Source organism: Cervus elaphus, chromosome X (assembly GCF_910594005.1).
Source record: "Cervus elaphus chromosome X, mCerEla1.1, whole genome shotgun sequence".
NCBI classification, from domain to species: Eukaryota; Metazoa; Chordata; class Mammalia; order Artiodactyla; family Cervidae; genus Cervus; species Cervus elaphus.
In genome coordinates this window covers 83,206,957-83,228,552 of record NC_057848.1, presented here as the reverse complement: position 1 = coordinate 83,228,552, position 21,596 = coordinate 83,206,957, and the positions used below count along the sequence as shown (strand labels likewise).

The window sequence follows — 21,596 nt, the reverse complement described above, 5'->3', positions numbered from 1 at the left end:
TTCCAATTCCTAATAAGCAATCCCCCCACCCCATAGCTTCAGCCTCAGAGCATGATATACTAAAGCCACCACAAAGACTAGGGCAAAGTTAAGGAGGGAGAGGTCTGCAGCTCCTCTCGCCTTAGAAATCTGACTGAGAGAAAAACCCAGGTGGGTCTACTGGGACCCAAAACAAGTGGTCCTCTGATAAGAGGAATTCCAAAGTCTCAGAGACCACTATGGAAAATGTCCTGCCTCCAGTCTCCTAGGGAGAGAAATCTCAGGATCATTAGCAAGTGCTCTGGCTGAGCTCAACTTTAGTGAAGGTGTATGGGGAGAGAGGTGATCTCTAAGGTAACCAGTTAATTGCCAATAAGGAATGATAATAATAAATTAGCAAATACTAGTGTAAACTAACTCAGTTCTGTGGCAGTTGCATGGAGACAACAGAGGAACAGTTTATTCTGGAACACATCTTGCAAGCGGATCCCCTCTGGGAAATGCACTGCCTGGGCTAGATGTGAAACAGACCAATGAGATGCAATGTAGGCAATGGGTGGCCCTAGAGTGTCTCTCAGTTCAGAGTGGAGCCTTTGATTTTTTTTAAGAAAACTGGAGTGAGCCTTGAGAAGATGTGGGCTGCACTGTTTTCCATTGCTTCCTTCTGCAGCCTGAGGGGGTACTTTCAACTCTTAGGGATAAGACTCAGATGGTTCAAAATGAAGAAAATACAATAAAATTGCTCACTGAAGGGTTTTTTGGTTTGTTTTAATTGGAGGTGGTGATTTGTGTCATTACCTTGCGATCCAAACCAGTCTCATCATACCTATTAATTTTCTAAAGACTTCTGAATCTGACATCTGATAAGTTTGGGGCTGCTTTTCTAACACCTTAGCTCAGAGTTCCACTCAAAGCACTGCAGATCCCTAACTTTAAAACTCTTTTGAGGAACCAAAGCATGCTGAGCTATTTCCTTCTTATTTTTCTCCAAAGCCTAACGGATGTTTTAGTTTCATTATTTGAGCTAAGTTACCATGCGCTGAGGCTTTCAGTAGGATAATTAGAAGCATTCAATTTGGTCTGTTACATACATCCTTGTCCTGCAAACTCGTCCACTGCTCTTAATACTACACTGCTACTTATGAAAATTCTCTGTGAGTGACCACAGCAGACCACACACACACCCTGAGAATGTCTCATATCAAAGATGCTACAGTAGGCTAGTTAAAAGAGGAAAAATGAAAAGAGGGCTCAAGATTGAGTTTGAAACCAAAATCTATATCCCTATGTACTCTATGAGTAGAATTCTGGAAGCTCTTGCCCACTATCACTGGCTTAGAATTTTAAGCTCTGAAACATTCAATATTGAAAAAAAAATCAAGTTAAAAAATGTCTCACCAAAGAGACTGGATGTTTGGCTACTTCACCCCTCCTGAAGGCAGGGAGATGTCAAACCAGCAGAAGAAATGAGTTTCATTTTCTTCCTCCAAAAGTGACCATGGGCTGGGTGATGAAAAGTAATGCAGGAATGCAGATGTACAAAGGAGTAATACTTTGTAGCATACAGAGGTATCCGGGAGGCATGCCCCCATTCCATAAGAGTGGAAGAAAAGTTATTTGCCATACCAAAGTGCCAAAAAATTGGAATAATTTTAGAAAAAGCATAGCAATCTGACAAAACTACCTTCTCTCTTCTCGATTCTCTATGTTTTCAACCTCCTTCCCCCTCTCTTTACTCTCCCCAAACTCCAAACACCACCCCCCCCACACACACACACACACAAACTCTCTTATATATACACTAAGTATGGACTAAATAAACCAAAATGCCAAATAATGCAAATCTCACCTTCAATTTAAAATATTCAAGAGATACTTGACATCACTAATTCTACAAAAGTCTTCTGTAAACAGCAAAAGCATCTTCCACGTTCCCTCCTCAAATTTGCATACATAACCACAAAGTCCACACAAGTGATTTCCTGACCAACATCAGAGGACAGGGAAATGACGATAGGCGAGATGGTCTCTGTAATTCTAAAGGCTGAGTTCCAATGCAACTCATTCCTTCTGCTGGTAACCCAGACTTGGGTGGACTTTTTCCTGCCTTCCGGAGGGGTGAAACAGTCAAACATCCATTCTTTTTGGTGAGGCATTTTTTAAATTTGACTTTTTAATATTGAATGTTTTGATGCTCCATTCCCTTTGCTTTTACCTACCTAACTTCATTTAAAGTCACATTCCCTTCAGTTTCTAGAGTCAACAATGTTCAGATGTGGCTAGGTCTGCACACTGATGCCAAAGTTACCCTCACATCAGCACCAAACCTTAAGAATTCAACAGTAAATCTAAATCTAAATGATGGCAGGGCTGCCAGGGGAGGAGGAGCAGGAGAGTACTAAGGAGGCTGGCAAAGTTTCTGCAGGTTACAAACCCTTTTCTTTTGCTTATAAGGAACTCATGTAGGTGATCTTAAATAGCTCCCCAATTAGACTATGACCTCTGAGGGCAGATGCTACATCTTATATTTATTTAGGATCCCTATACCTACCACACCGGAGAAGGCAATGGCACCCCACTCCAGTACTCTTGCCTGGGAAAACCCATGGACGGAGGAGCCTGGTAGTCTGCAGTCCATGGGGTCGCTAAGAGTCCAACAGGACTGAGCAACTTCACTTTCACTTTTCACTTTCATGCACTGGAGAAGGAAATGGCAACCCACTCCAGTGTTCTTGCCTGGAGAATCCCAGGGATGGGGGAGCCTGGTGGGCTGCCGTCTATGGGGTTGCACAGAGTCAGACACGACTGACGCGACAGCAGCAGCAGCAGCAGCATACCTACCACACAGCTGAGCACACGGTGGACACTCAAACTATGCTTACTGATTTGGTCTATTCCATGATGATAAACTTCAAAGTATGATGGAGAGCTGTGAGAAAAGCTGTTCTCACTCCTCTATAATGCCATTGCCAGTAAGGTTTGTAACTGACTCTGAGGCTAATGAAGTGAGTGAGTTTACAAAGTTGCTCAGCAGAGGAAGCTAATGTGTAGTGACCTTTGGTTCCAGTCTGGCAAGTAAGAATATAACATATGCTCAGGAAAGAGATGTTCTCCTGAATTGAAACCAGCTGTTTACTTGCCTGTCTCCCTGTAAACTCCCTGGGGTCAAGGATCGAGTGTTTTTATTTTTGTATCCTTGGCAAGCTGTACAGGGTCTGACATGTTCTAAGTGTGCAATAAATGCTTCTGGGTTGTTAATGAACAAATAAAAAATGATTTAATGAAATAATATACAGAAAAATGGATATGAAATAATAAGATTTAGTACAGAAATTTCTAATGAATCTTTTAAATACCACATCATAGCACTCATCATTCTGTTCTATAATAACTTAATAACTGTTGGTTTCTTGGGTGGATTAATTAATAATTAATTAACTAGGAAAATATAATGTAGGAAATACATTAGGATATTATTGTCCTAGTAATATCCTATTGTATCTGATAGTAGCATTTATCACTCCATACCACAAGTCACCTATTTTCTCATCTTTTCCATTACAGTGTGCATTCTTTGAGATCAGAGAACATCTTTTTCATTTCCCTAACAGTGGATGCCTATAGCAGAACCTTACAAAGACTAGACAACAAATATTAGTTGACTGTATGAATCAGTCATCCTTGTCGTCTATAGATTTCATTGTATCTAAGTATTCTACTGAGTCCATGTTCAACAGTCTCTGGTATGGGGAGAAAAGAAGAAGTGGCAATTTCCCCATGTAGGACTTTGTGATAGACAAAGGTTAAATGGCCTGATTCATGCTATGCTGTGAGTGGGTCTCTCCCCTTTCTGAATGGGTTTGTCGAATGAACTTTCCGGGACTACATATTAGAAACACACACTTAACCTCACTGCGCCTAATATATGCTGTGTTGGCCCTGACTAGCCCTAGATACTAGATCTGTATGATTTTGTTAACTAGGAAAACATCTGGTTTTGTGAGTAAGAGATGGGATTAGAATTCAAATTTTCAATGGCTTTTCTAAACAACTGAAGCAATATTTGGTTTCATTTTACCCACAGGAGAACCTCAGAAAGAACACCAAGATCTTAGGTCAACCATTCAGACATAGTCAAATATCTCCTGCCCCCTCGAAGCATCCCAGGCTTACGTTACCCAGGCTTACACTTCTCTAGTACCTTGAATTGACTGCATAATCACAAAGCCCTCAGGATTCAATTCTTCTGTCCATCTCCACAAGCAACATCAGTCAGCACCTGAACCCATAATCTTGGCATCTTTCACCTCCATTGTTTAAAAGTCCAATATGAATACTCTAACCACACCACATTGTAGGCCTTCTTTACACAGACATCAGCCTAGATTCCTCTTTGGTTGTAAGTGTCTATGGAGTCACACTCAGGTATATAAGCCATTACAGTAGTCACTCTTCAATTATCATCTGGTGAACAGATCTATGATTCAGGGGGCACCTCTGTCTCAGACCCCTTACATTATATAATGTCATATTATTCCTAGGATCAACCTTGCATGACAGATGTATCCAATTTGTAGATGAGGAAACAGATACTCAGAGGTATTCCATAGCAGGACATGTCTCTCAGATTCAAAATCATGGTCTATCTGATTCCACTACATAGCACTACCTCTCCCTCTCTATTGCTGAACTCTTGGTGGTCCACAAGTAGTTTTCTACAAACTCTGTGGTCTAGTCTCCAGTAAGTATTCACTGACATTCATAATTATAACCAAGCCTACCTAGCATAATACTGGATTTTCAGTAAATCCTTATTTACAGATGTATGGACTGACAATATTGGAGTTTCTATTGCTAGAAGATCAGTTTTTCATTAAAAGCACTGCTTTTTGGCCTCATTATTGATAAGAAATATTTTTCAGGAAGTAGGAAGAACAGTCGATGAAAGTGGTCCTAAATCCCTTTGCCCTATGAAATTGATATAAATACTGTGAGGCCATTTTATATGCATCCCAGCCCAGGTATGTCAGGCTAAATTATTTCTGAGGCAGGAAAGTATGGAAGGTGTCACCGAAATAGCATTGCACTCACCAGAGTTATAGAGTTCTGAAATCTGGTGGTGTCTCTCTCTCTCTCTCTTTCTCTCTCTATCAGTATCTCTGCTCTATGAGTCTGAATAAGTCCCTTATCATCTCTGGAGCTCCATTTCATCATCTACTGAAGGACAATCAAAATACCTGATTGTAAGAATCACAGAAGACAATGGTTGTGAAGTGCTCTCCGAGTATATAGTATTCCTTTCATTTGTGGCCTGGAAGAGGGCATATGCCTCCAAGTGCATCAAGTTTCCAACCAAAGAGGGACTTAAGCAATTCAAGGAAAAATGAAATTAACTTAAAAACTGTTATTTATAGCCTTCCACCCAGGCACCAACTCACCATCATCCACATTACTACCCTACTACCCTGAAATATTTCAAGAGCCAGCAAACATCAGACCACATCCTATGTAAAAAAATACTTCCATTTGAAAACATTCATTCCTGATAAAGAGAAACAGAGCTAACACAAATGCTTAGTTAATTCCTGAAATTTTAATTATTAGTGAAAATTTCAACATCCTCATTTGTCAAATGTCACCATTAAGAACTATTAAGCAATAGCAAAGTGGCTTTTTTACTTTCTTTTTGTTTGCCTCCCTTTAACCAGCCCATCCATATCCACAGCTAAGGATGTATATGACCAAACAAAAAGCAAAAGGGGGATTTAGGAGGCTGAATCACTCTCACAGTGGGAAACTGACCCTCAAGCATTCTAGGGTTCATCTACCTTTAAGACTACTTGCTGATTATTACTCAGCCACTTTAACTGGCATTCAGGTACCACAGGCTGGCAAGCATGCTGTATTTGCAACAGGTGGTGGAATTCATATCTTGCTAGACTGCCACACAGGTATTCCAAAGGCTCAGACCTTAAGCTCCCACTTCCAACATCCATCCCTACAAAGGCCCAATCAAAAAAAATGGGCAAAAGAACTAAACAGACATTTCTCCAAAGAAGACATACAGATGGCTAACAAACACATGAAAAGATGCTCAACATCACTCATTATCAGAGAAATGCAAATCAAAACCACAATGAGGTACCACCTCACACCGGTCAGAATGGCTGCTATCAAAAAGTCTACAAACAATAAATGCTGGAGAGGGTGTGGAGAAAAGGGAACCCTCTTACAGTGTTGGTGGGAATGCAAAGTAGTACAGCCACTATGGAGAACAGTGTGGAGATTCCTTAAAAAACTGGAAATAGAACTGCCATATGACCCAGCAATCCCACTACTGGGCATACACACTGAGGAAAGGAGAATTGAAAGAAACATGTGTACCCCAATGTTCATCACAGCACTGTTTACAATAGCCAGGACATGGAAACAACCTGGATGTCCATCAGCAGACGAATGGATAAGAAAGCTGTGGTACATATACACATGGAATCTTACTCAGACATTAAAAAGAATACATTTGAATCAGTTCTAATGAGGTGGATGAAACTGCAGCCTATTATACAGAGTGAAATAAGTCAGAAAGAAAAACACCAATACAGTATATTAATGTATATATATGGAATTTAGAAAGATGGTAACAATGACCCTATATTCGAGACAGCAAAAGAGACACAGATGTAAAGAACAGACTTTTGGACTCTGTGGGAGAAGGCGAGGGTGGGATGATTTGAGAGAATAGCATTGAAACATGTATATTATCATATGTGAAATAGATCACCAGTCCAGGTTTGATGCATCAGACAAGGTGCTCAGGGCTGGTGCACTGGGATGACCCTGAGGGATGGGATGGGGAGGGAGGTGGGAGGGGGGTTCAGGATGGGGGACACATGTACATGGCAAAAAAGAAAAAAACTACAGTATTGTAAAGTAATTAGCCTCCAATTAAAATAAATAAATTAATAATAATAATAATATATATTGGGTTACACTTTGCCCCGAGAAGCACAGGTAGCAAACCTTGACTTCAGAAATGGGCATAGGCAGAGAAGTTCTCCCCACCCCTGCCAGGGAATGTGTCACCATAGAGGATAATGGAATCAGGCGAGCAGCAGGGGATAGAGGCCTGGGAGGACCTCACAGAGCCGCTTAGCTACACTCACCTCAGGCAGAGGCATGCCATTGATGATCAGGTCTGGTTGCTGGGGGCCCTGGCTGTTGAAAGAGTGATGGTAGATGTGGTTGGCGCTGGTATTGCGGGTATTCTGGTTCTCCACGTTCAGGAAAGTGCTCTCAGAGCGGCGGCAGCCCAGAGGAAGGGTCTGCTGGTGGTAGTCGAAATAGTTGAGGGAGGAAGTCAGGGAGGAGCAACTGACAACATTCATCTTGTCTGTCTCCTCCACATCCCGGGGTACCAGGCGGATGTCATTCTTACTGATTTTTTTCTTCTTGCTTGATTTCTTTTGATGACCATAGGAGTACTCAGCGATTCTATGTGATAGAAAAGGCAGCATGTATCGCTAACGCCCTCCCAAACCATGCATCAGTTAATAAACATCAAGTACCCCAGAGGGTTGCACCCCATCTCTGCTCCAGCTTCTTTTTCTGGCGCATCGCATCATCGGGTTTCTCCCTGTGCTTTTTACATGCGAAAACAAGCTGAGGGCCATAAAGTTTTTATTTAAGCATAGTAACCTCTCGCTACCCCTTCCTCCCCAAAAGTTTCTATACTTTGGATTTGGAATTTCTCCTTGTGAGTGGCCATTTAAAAAGGGTGTGGGGACAGGGGAAGTTGAGCCTATGGGAGAGAAAGCATGAAAGTGCTCAAGTCTGGAGCTTTCCTGGAACCCAAAGGAACTCCTGGGTGAAATTAGCAGCAAGTCCTAGTTTATCAGAAGATGACAGGAAGGAAACAAAACCTAATCCCCTTTCCAGTCCTCCAGGCAACTGCCATGTGACAAACAACCTCAAGTCAGGTTCCTTGATAACTGACCTGATCAGTTGTCGACTGGAGCACGTCAGACACTTTCCTTTGACAAATCCTCAGCTCCTTTCCTCCATACCCTCCTTCCCCCTGCCGTAGCCCTGCTCCCTTCAACTCCCCACCCCACTCCCCGCGTCTCCTCAGGAAATCTGAGAGCCAAACCCGTTTGAATGAGGGGGAAAAGCCTTTTTACCTCTTTCCCCTTAGGCTCACTTTCTCCTCAGCCTTTTTGTCTTGCTCCTCGCTAATGGGAGAAACCGAGATGCAATGCAGACACTTGCTGTTTTGTCCTTTTATAAAACAGCCGAGGAGACAAGTGATGGTTAAACAATTACTGCAAAGGAATTTAAAGGTTAGTGCATTCAGCATCCTTCTCGATTCAGGTGTACCTATAAGCAGCTGTGCTGCAACTGGAACATAAAGGGCTCAATTTAATTAACACTGACAGAGACCCAGCAATGTGCACCAAAGACACCAAGCATTAAGAGAGTTGTCCCAAAAAATACATTTAAATGTAGCCAGATTCTCAAAATCATTTATTACTTTGCATATAATGATTCAGCTTATTATCTGTAAATTCCATTTCTGAGCAATAATCAGCAAAACAATTGGGTTAATAAATAATACAGGTTTATCTTTACAAGGGAAAAGACTGTGCCTGTATTCTCTCTCGACAAAGCTAATTGTCTGAGTACAAAAAGGGAGCCCAATTCAAGCAGCAAGTGCAGATCATCTCGCAAGTCTCATAAATGAATTCATTTCAGGAAGAGGCTCTGCAGAGGCTGAGAACAAGAAACCTCTGCTTAATACTTAGAAAGAGAAGCTCTTGAACTTTACGTTTCTAAAAAGTCTGAGCAGATGGGAAGATTGCATATCTCCAGAGGCCCCTTCTTGCTCTGTCCCCAGGATCTTCCTACACCTGGGCAGTTGTGTCACCCTCACGCTTACACTCTGTGCTCAGGCAGACTTGCAGTGAGGGCAAGCTGATGCTACCAGGGCTTGGGAGCAGATAGAATCCCAAAGACCCAGGAGTGGGGTTGATTTTCTTTTCTAATCTGTTTAAAATCAATGGATAGTTCTAATCATTTCATTTACCCAAGATGGGTAAGTTTGGCAATGCCCGGTCCAATTATTCAGCTGAAGCATTCATTGCGACCCCTTTCTGTATTGATCAATTATTTAATTAAACTACTTCATTAATCCCAAACCAGTGCAGGAAACAGAGCTCTTTATAAAATACACATATGAGTGAAGTTGGAGAGCACTGAGATTTGCTTGCCCCCCCCCCACCAATTCAAACGCTCTCCTCCCTGTTTAATGATCTCCCTGGCAAGCTCTCAGAAAGAGCTCTCACTTCAAGTCATACATCACCAAGAGGTGGCATAGCCTTCAATATCTTTATTTCAAGCTGATTTCTTTTTCATCAAGTAAGGGTCTTATGCGTTTACTTTATGCTGAGGAAATGGCTTTAAAAGAGTCCCCTCTATCATTATCTCCATATAAATAAAATTTTATAGACCCCCACATTTTTCTCCTATAAAAATTGCCACTGGCAGTCACAGGTTGCAAAGGTAAGAGCAATATTAATTTCCATTTCTCTCATCTGAAATGACTCGGAGCTGAAGGAAAGAAAAGTCATGGCTATTTCACTAGTAACAGGATTAAAGCATTTATGAGGCATTGCAGCTGCTCTTTTATGGTACCTGATTGATATTCATGTGTGGTTAGCATTTGTCTACTAACTTGTGTAACGCAGAGAATAGTAAAAGGGAAACAATAATTGCATGACTGTTACATATTCAGGGAGCTCTGATTCACAGAAGTGTGAATTTCAGTTGGTGTCAAATACAAATCAGACCCACAGGAACATATTTTGACTGATTAACATGCAAGCACAGATGGCACAAAAGACACACTGGATGTGTAGGTGTGTTGAAAGCACACACACACACACACACCTTCATTGGAAATAGCAGCATCATTCATTATCAGCAAACTAAAGAAACAACTTTTTTTTCAACTGTTTCGATGAGACACTGCTGGAAAAAAAGTCCATGTACTACCCTAAATTGGATATTATAAGGAGGGTCAGCAAGACCCTCCAAAGTGTTGATCAGGAAATCTTTTTTTTTTTTTTAATTACTATGTGTTATTCCGGTTTCCAAATTTCTTCTCCCTCTCTCTCTCCACCTTCCCCTCCCCTCATCCTCCTTCCCCCACCACTCTCTCTCTCACTCATACCACACACATACCCTGCACACATTGCAAGGGAAACTAACAAAATAGCCCATAGTGACATCCACTGGTAGGGACCAGCTCTTAGTACCACAACAGAGTTCCATATTAGAGGAAAGAACCATCAACTCCAGAAGATTGCTATTTTTAGTGAAACATCTGGATGCAAAAGTCCTGTCCCTCAATGGGATGTTTGGTGTCTACCCAACAACCAGATATTTGAAAACATATAGATGACTGGTAGAATTTCACTTCACATAGCAAGATGTTTGAGGACTGGATACAAAACAAGCCAAGAACACACTAAAAAAAAAAAAAAAAAAACTCTAATCACCTGCTTCCCCACATACTCCTGTTCTCTCTCCCCCCCACTCTAAGGCTTTCTAAGAAACCACTCACAGGCTCTCTTCAGAGTTTCTCTCTACACAGGACAGGGCAGCTGCCAGCACTCCCTTTCCTTTCAGTACTGGTCTCCAAAACTCTACAGCCCCCAAATCAAGTTGTGGTACTTCAAGGTTTTGCCAAAAATCAACCGCTCTTTCTCTCAAGTCTCTCTCTCTCAAAATCTCTCTTTCTCATTAATTTTTTTCCTGCCATAACTTCATGGAGACAGCTGTGCAAATTTTAAAATGATAATTGCTTTTCTGCTCATCATCATTATGTGACAGAATCCATTCAAACAGTAAATGGTTGTCTTCCAGCAAATTGTCAGATCAAAAGAATTGATCATCTCCGGCTAACACAAACTCCCCCTACCTCCCAAAAGAAGCTGCTGTAAGTAGGATGCATGCATTTAAATAGGAAACAAAAGCATTGGGATTTTCGCACAGAGACACAGATACACCTTATTCACCCAAGACAAAGAGGGAAAAGAAAAAGTTGGCTCTACCTGCAGTTGTAGGTCCGGATCTCTTTGTTGTCTCTCTTGCACTTGATCGCCACGAAGATCATAGTGACAAAGAGGATGCCAGCAATGGAGCCCAGGGCGATAATGAAAATCAGGGACAAGTTCACCGAGCCCATCGACTCTTGGGCGTCGAGAGCAGGGGACAAGTAGATTAGGACGAGCGCAGAGGCGGAAAGAGACGTCTTGCCGTGGTCGTGGGCCACCACAATAAGCTCGTAGGAAGCCTTGGAGCTCTCGCTGAAGGTGCGAGTGGTTCTGACCTCACCATTGATCTGGTCTATTTCAAAGAAACCGCGGTCGCCCTCTGTCATGTCATAGGTGACCCGGCCGTTCTCGCCCTCGTCGTAGTCATCTGCTTTGACAACTGTCACCAGGTAGCCTATGCCCGAGTTGCGGGGGATGTAGACTTCCGCAGTGCCGTTGATCAGCGGTGGGGCGGTGATGACTGGGGTATTGTCATTGACGTCGAGGATGATAACCCGAACAGTGGCATTGCTCTGCAGCGAGGGCAGGCCGCCGTCCTTGGCCAGCACCTTGAATTCAAATGCCTTGGTCTGCTCATGGTTGAAGGATCGCAGCGCATAGATATCACCCGAGTTGGGGTTGATGGAGACATAGGTGAAGACAGGCATGTCTCGCACCTGTGACGGCACGATCTGATAGGAAACGCTGCCATTGAGACCCAGGTCGGGGTCTCGGGCCGACACCGAAAGCAGATAGGCACCGGGTGTGTTGTTTTCCTGCACAATGACCTGGTAGTAGGGCTTGGAGAAATGCGGGTGGTTGTCGTTCTCGTCCGTGATGCGCACGGTAAAGGACTTGGCACTCTGCAGCATGGGCACGCCGCCGTCGCGCGCCTGGATGGTAAGGTTGTACTGGTCATGCTGCTCGCGGTCCAGGCGTCCGTCCACCAGGATAGTGGAGAAGCTCTCGTACTCCTGCAGCCGAAAAGGCACGTTGCCCAGCAAACGGCACTGCACGCGCCCATTGAGGCCAGAGTCTCGATCAGACACCCGCACTAGTGCAATCACGTAGCCCGGGGGGGCGCTCTCGCTCACCTCCACCAACTCGCTGTTAACCGACAGCAGGTTGATGACCGGCGGGTTGTCGTTGGTGTCCAGAACGCTGACGGTGACCTTGCAGTGTGCCGGGATGGAGTTGGGCCCCAGGTCCTTGGCCTGCACGTCCAGTTCATAAACGTGGCCTTCTTCATAGTCTAGGGCACCGGTGACGGTGACCAGGCCGCTGTGCGGGTCGATCTGGAAGAGCTCTCTAGTGCGGTCATTGACGTAGCCGTAAAATGAGTAGACCACCTGGCCATTGGTGCCTTCGTCTGGGTCGGTAGCGTTGAGACGGATGACGGGAGTGTTGGGAGGTGAGTTCTCTGGCACGCTCACTGAATAGGTGGACTCGCCAAACACCGGGTTGTTGTCATTGGAGTCGGTCACTTTGATGCTGAGGCCAACAGTGCCCAGGTGCGGCGGGTCGCCGCCGTCGAGCGCAGTGATGCGAAAGCTGTAGTGCGACTGCGTCTCGCGATCCAGACTCTTCTCCACCACGAGTTCGGCGAAGCGTGAGCCGTCACCGCGAGTCTTGATCTCCAGGCCAAATAGCTCATTCGGAGTCAGCTCATAGGTCTGCACGCCGAAACTGCCCGAGTCCGGATCATAAGCGCTGTCCAGCGGGATGCGCGTGCCAGGGCTGGCCGCCTCCGAGATCTCCAACTCAATCTGTGCCGCCGGGAAGCTGGGAGCGTTGTCATTAAGGTCCTTGATCTCCACCTTAATCACGCAAATCTCCATTGAGCTGGACATGACCTCGAGTGAGATGATGCACTTGGGGCTCTGGCGGCACAGCAGGTCACGGTCGATCTTCTGCTTGGTGACCAACAAGCCCGAGCTGGGGTTGATGTCCACCAGGTGTGGAGCCGAGTTGGACACCACACGGAAGGCAGAGGCCTGCCGTGGGTCCAGGGCGAAGCCCGCCTCGCGCGCGTCCTTGGCCACGTTGGCGATCACCGTCCCGGCGCGCTGCTCCTCTTCTACCGAGTACTTAAGGTTAATGAGGGCGGCCGCCTGTGTCCATAACACAGCCAACAGCAGTAGCACCGGCAGCAGGAGTGACTCCATGGCTGCGCGGGGCTCTGCCTGGCCTCGCCTCTCCACACCCCTCCGAGACCGACGCCGCCGGCGCTCCAGCTTCCCGCCGACTCGGGCCGCCTGTTGCGCGCACCCCGGGGCCCCAGTGGCCGCGGGAGGAGTCCCGCCCAGGGCGGCTCGGCGGCGCGCGGGGGAAACCCGCGCCGGCTCCAATGCTGAAGTTGCGGCGGACCCGGCGGGGGCTCTCGCGGGGCCCGGGGGCTCCGAGGGGCCGAGGGAGAGCCGTGCGGCCCCGAGCCCCCTCCCTCCAGCCCGGCTATTCAGTTTTCCCCCTTCAAAGTTAGCCCGGCGCGACTGGCCGAAGCGGCGCAGGGTTGCGGGTGGAACCGCGTCTGAGAAGCCGGATCGACGCGCTGCTGAGTCCGGACCGCACTGGAGGCGAAGGCGGGGAGTGCAGTGCGGGTACAGCCTCTCAGGCAGTGCCCGACCCGCCGCGGCGCACCGGCACTGGGGCTGGTGAGCACGCTGTCTGTGCACCTGGCATGCGCAAGGATCTACCCCCAGTGATCCCGGCTCACTGCAGAGACAGGATCCTCCTGGAACGCGCCCTCTGGGATCCTGGGGGGCCACGCTGGCCTTTTCGAGGCCTGTTGGGGAGAAAGAGGGGGGGTTGCAGGAGGGAGTTTGAGTTGCTGTCAAGCGCCGCAGCCGTCAGAGTATCCGGCTGAGCGGGATGGCAGTCCTCCAGCCCGCAGAAGACGGGGGAGGGGATAGAGGCTGCCAAGACGAGAGCTTGCTCCCGTGCACTGTGGTTGGCTTCAGAAGGCTTGAGGGGAGCGTGAGTCCAGGATCGGAGGTGGACGCGGAGTCACCCCCACTGAGCAGCTGGACTGCGGACTTCTGCGTCTCGGAAATTAAAGTTACCAATGCAGCCCGAGGCTCCACGTCAAGTTTGTGAAAACGGGCCGATGGAAATTTGTCCAAGAAAATAAAAGTCCGGTCTTTCCAATGGCCGGGGGGGCGGGGTGGGGGAGTGGGGAGGAGGGTAGGGAAAGCAACAACAGTACCGGCCAGGAGAGGCGGGGCCGCCGCCGCTGGTACCAGGGGCTTCTCCTCCTCCCTCGGTCTGGACTGGGGTGTCGCTCCGAGTGCCGCCGCTGCCAGGGGAGGAAGCCCTCCTAGCTCAATCGCATGTCGCTGGGGTCCGCCTCAGCAGCTGCCACGGTCGACGGTTATGTCGCCGCCAAAGTTTACTTGCGGGAGCTTCTTGATTCCATCCTCCCTGAGAGGCGCTGGCCGCGCTGCGTTGGGCTCACACCTTCCCCGGCGCTCGCGGACATGGGAGGTCTATCACGCTTTCTCTTTCTGTCTTTGGCTGTGGGTGAATGTGTGAGAGAAAGGAAGAGTGAGTGTATGGTGCGAGGAGTGTGAGTGGGGAGTGTGAGAGAGCAGGGATGGGAGGTTTCGGATCTCCGATGAATCCGCTCAGCCTGAATGCCACGGAGCGCAACGCTCCAAGGGCCCGCGCCGGGCTAGGGACGCAGGTGCCAGTGACCCCCAGGCAAGCAAGGGATGGTGCGTGGGAGCCGTGCTGCCGTCTGTGCCCGCTTGTCAGTCTCCCCTCTGAGCCTGCCGCTGCCGCCGCTACTGCTGCTGCTGCTCCTGCCGATGCCGCAAACTACTGGCCGTGGAGTCTGGAGAGAGCAGGAGAGAGCCGGAGCTGCTGAGACAGGCTACGCCAGGCACTGGCCAATCAGCGCTCAGCCAAGCGGGCCCGGCCTTGGGGCGGGGCCAATGCGCGGGAGGGGGCGGGGCCAGCCGGAAACTTACACATTGGCGGGACCAAGTGGTACCCCGGCCCGCCGAGCCGAGGCAGCAGTCTGGGAGGCCAGGCAGGCCCAGCAGGGGCTAGAAGGCAGGGTGGAGCAAGTCGAGGGATGTGCTGGAGCTGCAGCTGAGCCTCCCCAGGAACTGCACGCCTTTCGTGTTTGTAGAGATTGCAGGAGAGATGAGGATTTGATTCTCTTGTTTATCTCCCTCACAGATCTTCATATTTTGAATATAATATTCATATTCATATTCTTTCTCTCCCCTCCTCCCGCCCTCTTTGTCTCTTCGCCCTAGGTTTGTCTGTCAGTTTCTCTTTCTTCTTCTCGGGTAGTGGAAGGAAGAAAGGGAAGGAGAAAGCGCCCCAGACGTGGTCATTCATCCGGCTCTTGGCCAGTGACTCTTCAGCTAACAGCCGCGGCAGCCATCCTCCCGGACCGTCACCCCCATCCCTCCATCCCGAGCAGACCTGCGAGCCCCCACCTCCGGCCCAAGCAGGGTCCCTGACCGGGTTCGGTTCGCTCTTGTCTGTTGTCTGTTAATCAAATGGGATCTGTGGCGGAGGGACTGAGCCACCCAGAGGGCTGGACACATTTCGCTGCCCCTCACCCAACCCCATCGGAGAATTTAGCTCCCTATAAATAAACTGTATGTTTGAGAAGAGCAGGTGGGCGGAAGCCGCCGCACCGAGCTAAGCTAGGAGAGCCGCGAGCCCAGCGGGAGCTGCGGAGCTGATGCGCAGTCTACGTTGGTCGCCGGCAGCTGGAGCCGGCGCCGATGTGCGGGGCGCCCCAGCTTTCCTGCAAGGCCTCAGTCCCAGGGGGCTGCCAGCCTCTCTCTGGCGGTGGTGGCGACGGTGGCTGGCGTGCGGCGGTGCTAGAAGCGGGAGGCCGGCGTGGCCGGGATTGATATCAAACTCGGCTTCCCTTCTGGACTGAAGGCGCCCTGGGGACAGAGGGGGACTCCTCCCTGCCCCGTCCTGAATCTCTTAATTAAGGTCACGGGCTGGAAGAATCAAAAGTACTTCTCTGAACAAGTTGGGATGTTTTGTTTTTTTCATCATAGATTGGGGGTGGAGGGGGACTGGCTTCTGAATTCACAATTCTTGAAAGAGTGCATCTCCCTTCTGAGTGAATCGTCTTGGATATTTGGGAGTCTTGGGTGAGCAAATTCATAATTAACCCAGAGACACTGGCCCGAGCCTGTGTTCTTAAAATGAGACTCACTTTTGTCCTTTTAAAAACATTAAACAAGGGGAAAAGGCATTTGAACACATCATAGGTTTTTTTCAAAACTGCCATGTTTTTGCAGAGAACAGCCTAGCTGCTTTTAAAAAATATTTCTCTTTCCAAGAGGAGCTAGTTTAGCGGCCTTTACTTTGGCAGGAGGAAGAAGAAGACAGCTTTCTTCCTCAGAAAAGAATTATTCTGGGATTGAGGTTGAGACCCCCCCCCCCCCGCCCCAATGTACATCTGAGACCAAGGGGAGGGCTCAGAGAGCTTGATCTGCTTTCCGCGTGGGGGTCGTTTCACTCTCTCAGGATGCAATTCAGCCCAAAACATCTAGGAGAAAATCGAAGCATCTGCAATGAGTATCATTTAATTTGGTCATTTAGAGGTGCAGGTGAACAACAGAGTTGTGACTCGAGGGAGCCGCGTGGCCCGCCTGCTTTTCCGCAGACCCTGCCGGAGGAGAGCGACAACATGGCAGGCAACGCGGACGCACCTCACAGGCTCCGCAAAGAAGGGCTCCATTTGATTTATCACAGTTATTTACCTTTGATGTCAGCGAGTGGGAATGAAGTGCATCTTGGTCTAATTAAAACGGCCTAAAAAGGCATTTGAAATGGGTTGCTATTTGATCACGGGATATGAGTTCGGCGTTTGGTAGCATTCTAAAATATTGCTTGGACTATTTAAACAGAACAATTAGCAGCATGCTAAAATGTTTGCATGCTATGCTTAGAAGCTTTAGCTGTAAACTTTAAAGCGATCTGTTCTCCTTTAAGTTAAAAAAGGATGATGCTGCTTCCTTGTGGTGAAGGCTGTCAGGAACCCACTGATCAATAAAAGTAAACTGGCGCCTCCCCGGCTTGACTGAGCGGGAGCAAAGAGTCTGAGAAGTGGTCTCGGCCATTAACAATCCCCCAGGTAACAAGAAATGGAAGAATTACTCAGGTAAAATGATTATCATTGCCGTGGCATCTGAAAGATGCACACAACAAGATAAGAGGGCTGAGGACCTCTTACCTTGGGGAATGCTAATAGAATGTTTATAGTCTGTTGTCTTTAAAAGATAAATAAGAGAATTCAATCCATGTACAATGTCATTACCTTTGTAATTGAAACCACATTATAAAGACATGTTCTGCATTTGCAAAGACAAATGCGCTCGCTTTGCTACGGAGATCGCACGGGGTTCCCTGGGTCTTGCTCGCTGTTCACACTCAATGCTCCCCGCCTTTCCAAGTCGAGCAACCGAAGTACTCCCAGCTATACTAAACCGCTTTTATGAAAACCAGGTGCCAAGGGAGGCTGGGGCGTGTACCTCTGCTTTCCTTCCTTCTCATCACCCGCAAGCTCAAAGTGATAGTGACACCTCCCCTCCAAAAAATAGTTCTTCCATCCCCCTAGTCTACTTCTACAGATAACCGTAATGCCGCCGCCGCCGTTTGCTCTCAGAATGTATTTTTTGCTAATAGACGCACGTTATCATTACACTCCAACAATTTTTGCTAATAAACACACTTGATCATCGTACTCCAACAATGCTACTAAGTGAGTAGCCAAAAACTTCACGATCAGGAATTTATTAATTGAATAAAAACAGTTCTGGGTGTAGATAATGAAAACAAAAAGAAAGTTCTCTGTCTTAGGTTCCCTTTACTTCAATCCTGAAGTGAGCCCCGCCTCTTCAGCCTCTTTAGAGACACAAGAGGGACATCTAGCGACCGTCCTCAGTATTTTTGATCCAACCTTTGCTGAAAAACACTAGGCTCCCCTGGGTATCAGAGAAGGCAATGGCACCCCACTCCAGTACTCTTGCCTGGAAAATCCCATGGACAGAGGAGCCTGGTAGGCTCCATGGTAGTCCATGGGGTCGCGAAGAGTCGGACACGACTGAGCGACTTCACTTTCACTTTTCACTTTCATGCACTGGAGAAGGAAATGGCAGCTCACTCCAGTGTTCTTGCCTGTAGAATCCCAGGGACGGGAGCCTGGTGGGCTGCCGTTTATGGGGTCACACAGAGTTGGACACGACTGATGTGACTTAGCAGCAGCAGCAGCAGCAGCCCCTGGGTATCAACTACATTGCTGTGCAGCCCAGGGCAAGCTCTCTGGGCCATTGCTATGTGGAGGAAGCCAGCTCTCTGGGCCATGGTAGCTCTTTGAGTCACTGAGGCAAGAATGAAAGTGGTAAGGAACTTTTTATTAATCTTTAAGATTTCAGTCATGCTACTGAAATAATGCTGAATGGCAATGGAATAATAAAGTGGGGAAAGCCTTATATTTAAATTAATCTGATAGATGAGGGCAATTGGTGTTCCAACATTGACAAGGATAAGGTAAAAAGGTTTTATTCAAAAAGGTTAAAGTTGATGGTGCAAACAAAAATACTAGCATATGAGGACTGTAGCACTGACAAGTTTGAAGGATCTTTCTGAGATGTGGTTTTTTAAATGTTTGCTTCAAGCTCCAAAGAGATCAGCCTTCAAATAACTTCATTCTCACTCTCTTCCCTCTAGCCCCCAATGCCCCTGCTGCAGAAAACTGGATCATCTTCTAGCTTGGCTTTTGTTGCATCTCATGGGCATCCCATTCTACTCAACCAATTTGACCTGATGAGGTTCTCTTAGAAAGAAAAACTTGATTTAAAAAAAAATTGCCAAAGTCAAACTTTTCCAGCCTACACATATAATCTTCTTACTCAGGTTACAATGCCTAGAATAGAGAGAATGAAAGAATGAAAATGGAAATAACAGCACAAAACTGCAAAGTGTCCTTGATAAAGTCATTGTCTTATTTCATCTTTACAATAGCCCTGGGAGGTAAAATGACTTTGCAGATGTGGAAGTAGACTTGCAGAGCAGTTCAACGATTTTCTAAGATGACCTCATTACACAAAACTCAACCACTTCCCTTGTGAAATCAACTAGTGTTGGCTGTGTGCCCAGCATTGTGTTAGGGACTGAGAACTTTTTTTTCTTAAGATGGTCTTGCCCTTGTGATGTTTTAACTGCAGTTGATTAATTTAAGAGCAGTGTGTAATTCTATGAGCTATAGAATTACATACAGCTAGCTACAGCTTCCTGAAATTCTGTCCCTTCTGCCCAAAGTGATTGCCAACTTCTAGTGAACCACCACCCAACACACACACACACACACACACACACACACACACACACGTAAACAGACACACACACTCCCAGGCGTCATAAGGAAAGGCCTTAAGAGGAGCAGCAAGGGATGTATGCCTACTGGGCATGGATGGGGTGCATTTCCACCATCCAGGATGCTGTTTATGACCCTTCTGAAATACCAGGAAGACAAGAGAAGGGGGCCAAGAAAAGTCTTTGAATCCCCTGTACTTTTTCCTCTCTCTTCCTCCCAATCCCCACTTTTTTTGTGACAAAGGATAATAGTGACAGCCAGGGAGTTGTAGCAGGAAAAACAAACAGCAGAGAGAGAAAGTGTTCTTTAAGTGCTAAAATTGTTCATCATGACCCTGATGCTTGCCTTTTCCAAGAAACACAAGAGAGGTAGGGGACAGTATTGAAAAAGAGACAGAAATCTATTAATCACTCCAAGTCTTCCCATTTTGATGAGGCCAGCATAACTGAACAGATTATGCCCAAGTCCCTTCCATGCTTATCCCCTCTCATTAGGAATGGCACTTCCTACAGGGTCAAACTCCTGCTGCTAGAAAACTCACAACTGGTCCCTACATAAGCACACATTGTGGGGACCATTTAATTAGCAAAAGCTAGATCAGCAGATACATTTCAATAAATGACACTACTCTCTAACACCTTCTGTACTATTCTGCAGTGACTACCTGTAATGTTTTGACAGCACCATTTGTGCTCACAGCATTATTGCCTGAACCTTTTCATATGAATTCTCTCCAAGTGGGTCCCAAACACTATTTTCCTAGGTGCAAACTCATACCAACTGTTATTGTTCCCCACCACTAGCATTTTTGAAAACAGAGAGGTCTCCCTTCAAAGGCATTCTGGTCAGATCATGCCCAGCCTTCCCACCACTGATTCTCTCATCCCAAGGAGGAGGGTGAGAGTAATATTCCACACCCCTACTACCACCAGAGAAAGTGCTTTCTTGACAACTTGGGGGGAAAAATCACTAAGTAAGAGACCTCAAAAACCAACTGAAATATGAACTAAATGCTAAAAACAAAGGAGATAATTGAGAATGTACAAACTGGGGATGCTTTCTGTTAGGCCAAACCATTTTTTTTCACTGCTACTCCCACATTTTAGTTCTGCAACCCAGTAGATAGATCCTAGGAACCCCTATACCATGTGTAACTCCCTAGATTAAAGCTCCAGATGCAGGCTTGGCTTTTGACTCACAGCCTAGACGTCTCTCAAAAGCTCTTCTACTATTTCTCGAGTGTGTCAAGTAGATCATGAAAAGAAGCAGAAATATAATTGAAAAGAATGGTTGATGAGTGCTGAAGGACCCCTGACAAAACTATCAGCCTTACAGGATAGGTTTTAAAGACAAGCTTTCCAAACTAAAAAAAACAAAATTAAAAAAAACCAAAAAAAAAAAAAAAACAATAATCTATCTGGTTGCCTGGTTTTATAGAAAGCTGGGTTCTTTTTGGAGATGTCCACAGGACTGGAAAAAAGCAAATCACATCTTTCAAGACTTGGATATAGATGGTGATGGAGCTGGGATAGATGTGTGAACTCCATGCTAGGAAAACCCTTTTGCCTTAAGTTCAAATAAACAGTAATAGGCAAAGAGCTGGTAAAAATAGGAGTACAAAAAATCTGATGAGCCAGCTTCCTGGGTTTCTCTAGTTATCTTGGGCAAAAGATTATTTCAACGAAGACCCCTGACCTCTTCTACATTCTTTAGTCCTAGATCACCAGGCTGAGCCTGGGGTTGTTCTTGGTTCCTCCAAAACTTCTCCCAGAAATCAGAAGAAGCCTTGTGTAGCTCCCTGAGAGTTCTAGCTGCTCCACTGACTAATTTGTCACTGAACTAGGAAACTTATTAGTTGGTTTAATGTCAACTTAAGAAGGAAAGAAAGACAACTAATAAACATGAAGAACTACTGGTTTGACAACTGCAGTTACATTACCTGGGCTAGCAATGTAAGTACCAAAGGCATGTCATGTATTCCACTAACAACACAATGCACAATATCTGTTCAGGTTGACAAGCCCTGGGGCAGTGGAGAGTAAACTGAAAGATGGAGATCCAAGTAGGAAGCAGAGACAGCAATACAAAGGGGACAGATAGAGCAGAAGTGACAGAAAAATCATTTTAGCAACAGAGAAATTATTCACCTTTTTTGAATGAGAAGAAAACAATGG

At 46.5% G+C, this 21,596-nt stretch overlaps 1 protein-coding gene across 4 annotated transcripts in view; it reads right to left on the bottom strand.

Moving 5' to 3' along the window:
• Positions 1–14,886, bottom strand: part of PCDH19 (protocadherin 19) — a 127,590-nt gene extending 112,704 nt beyond the window's left edge. For 2 of the 4 annotated variants that reach the window (XM_043897125.1, XM_043897126.1), the window contains exons 1-2: positions 11,088–13,895; positions 7,143–7,470 (exon numbers count right to left, since the gene is read on the bottom strand). In XM_043897125.1, coding sequence (XP_043753060.1) covers positions 7,143–7,470; positions 11,088–13,234 — 2,475 coding nt within the window. In that variant the 5' untranslated portion in view covers positions 13,235–13,895. Of the gene's footprint in view, positions 1–7,142; positions 7,471–8,156; positions 8,298–11,087 lie in introns of all 4 variants that reach the window. The other 2 variants (XM_043897124.1, XM_043897123.1) reach the window with 2 other exon arrangements.
• Between the last annotated feature and the right edge of the window lie 6,710 nt (positions 14,887–21,596).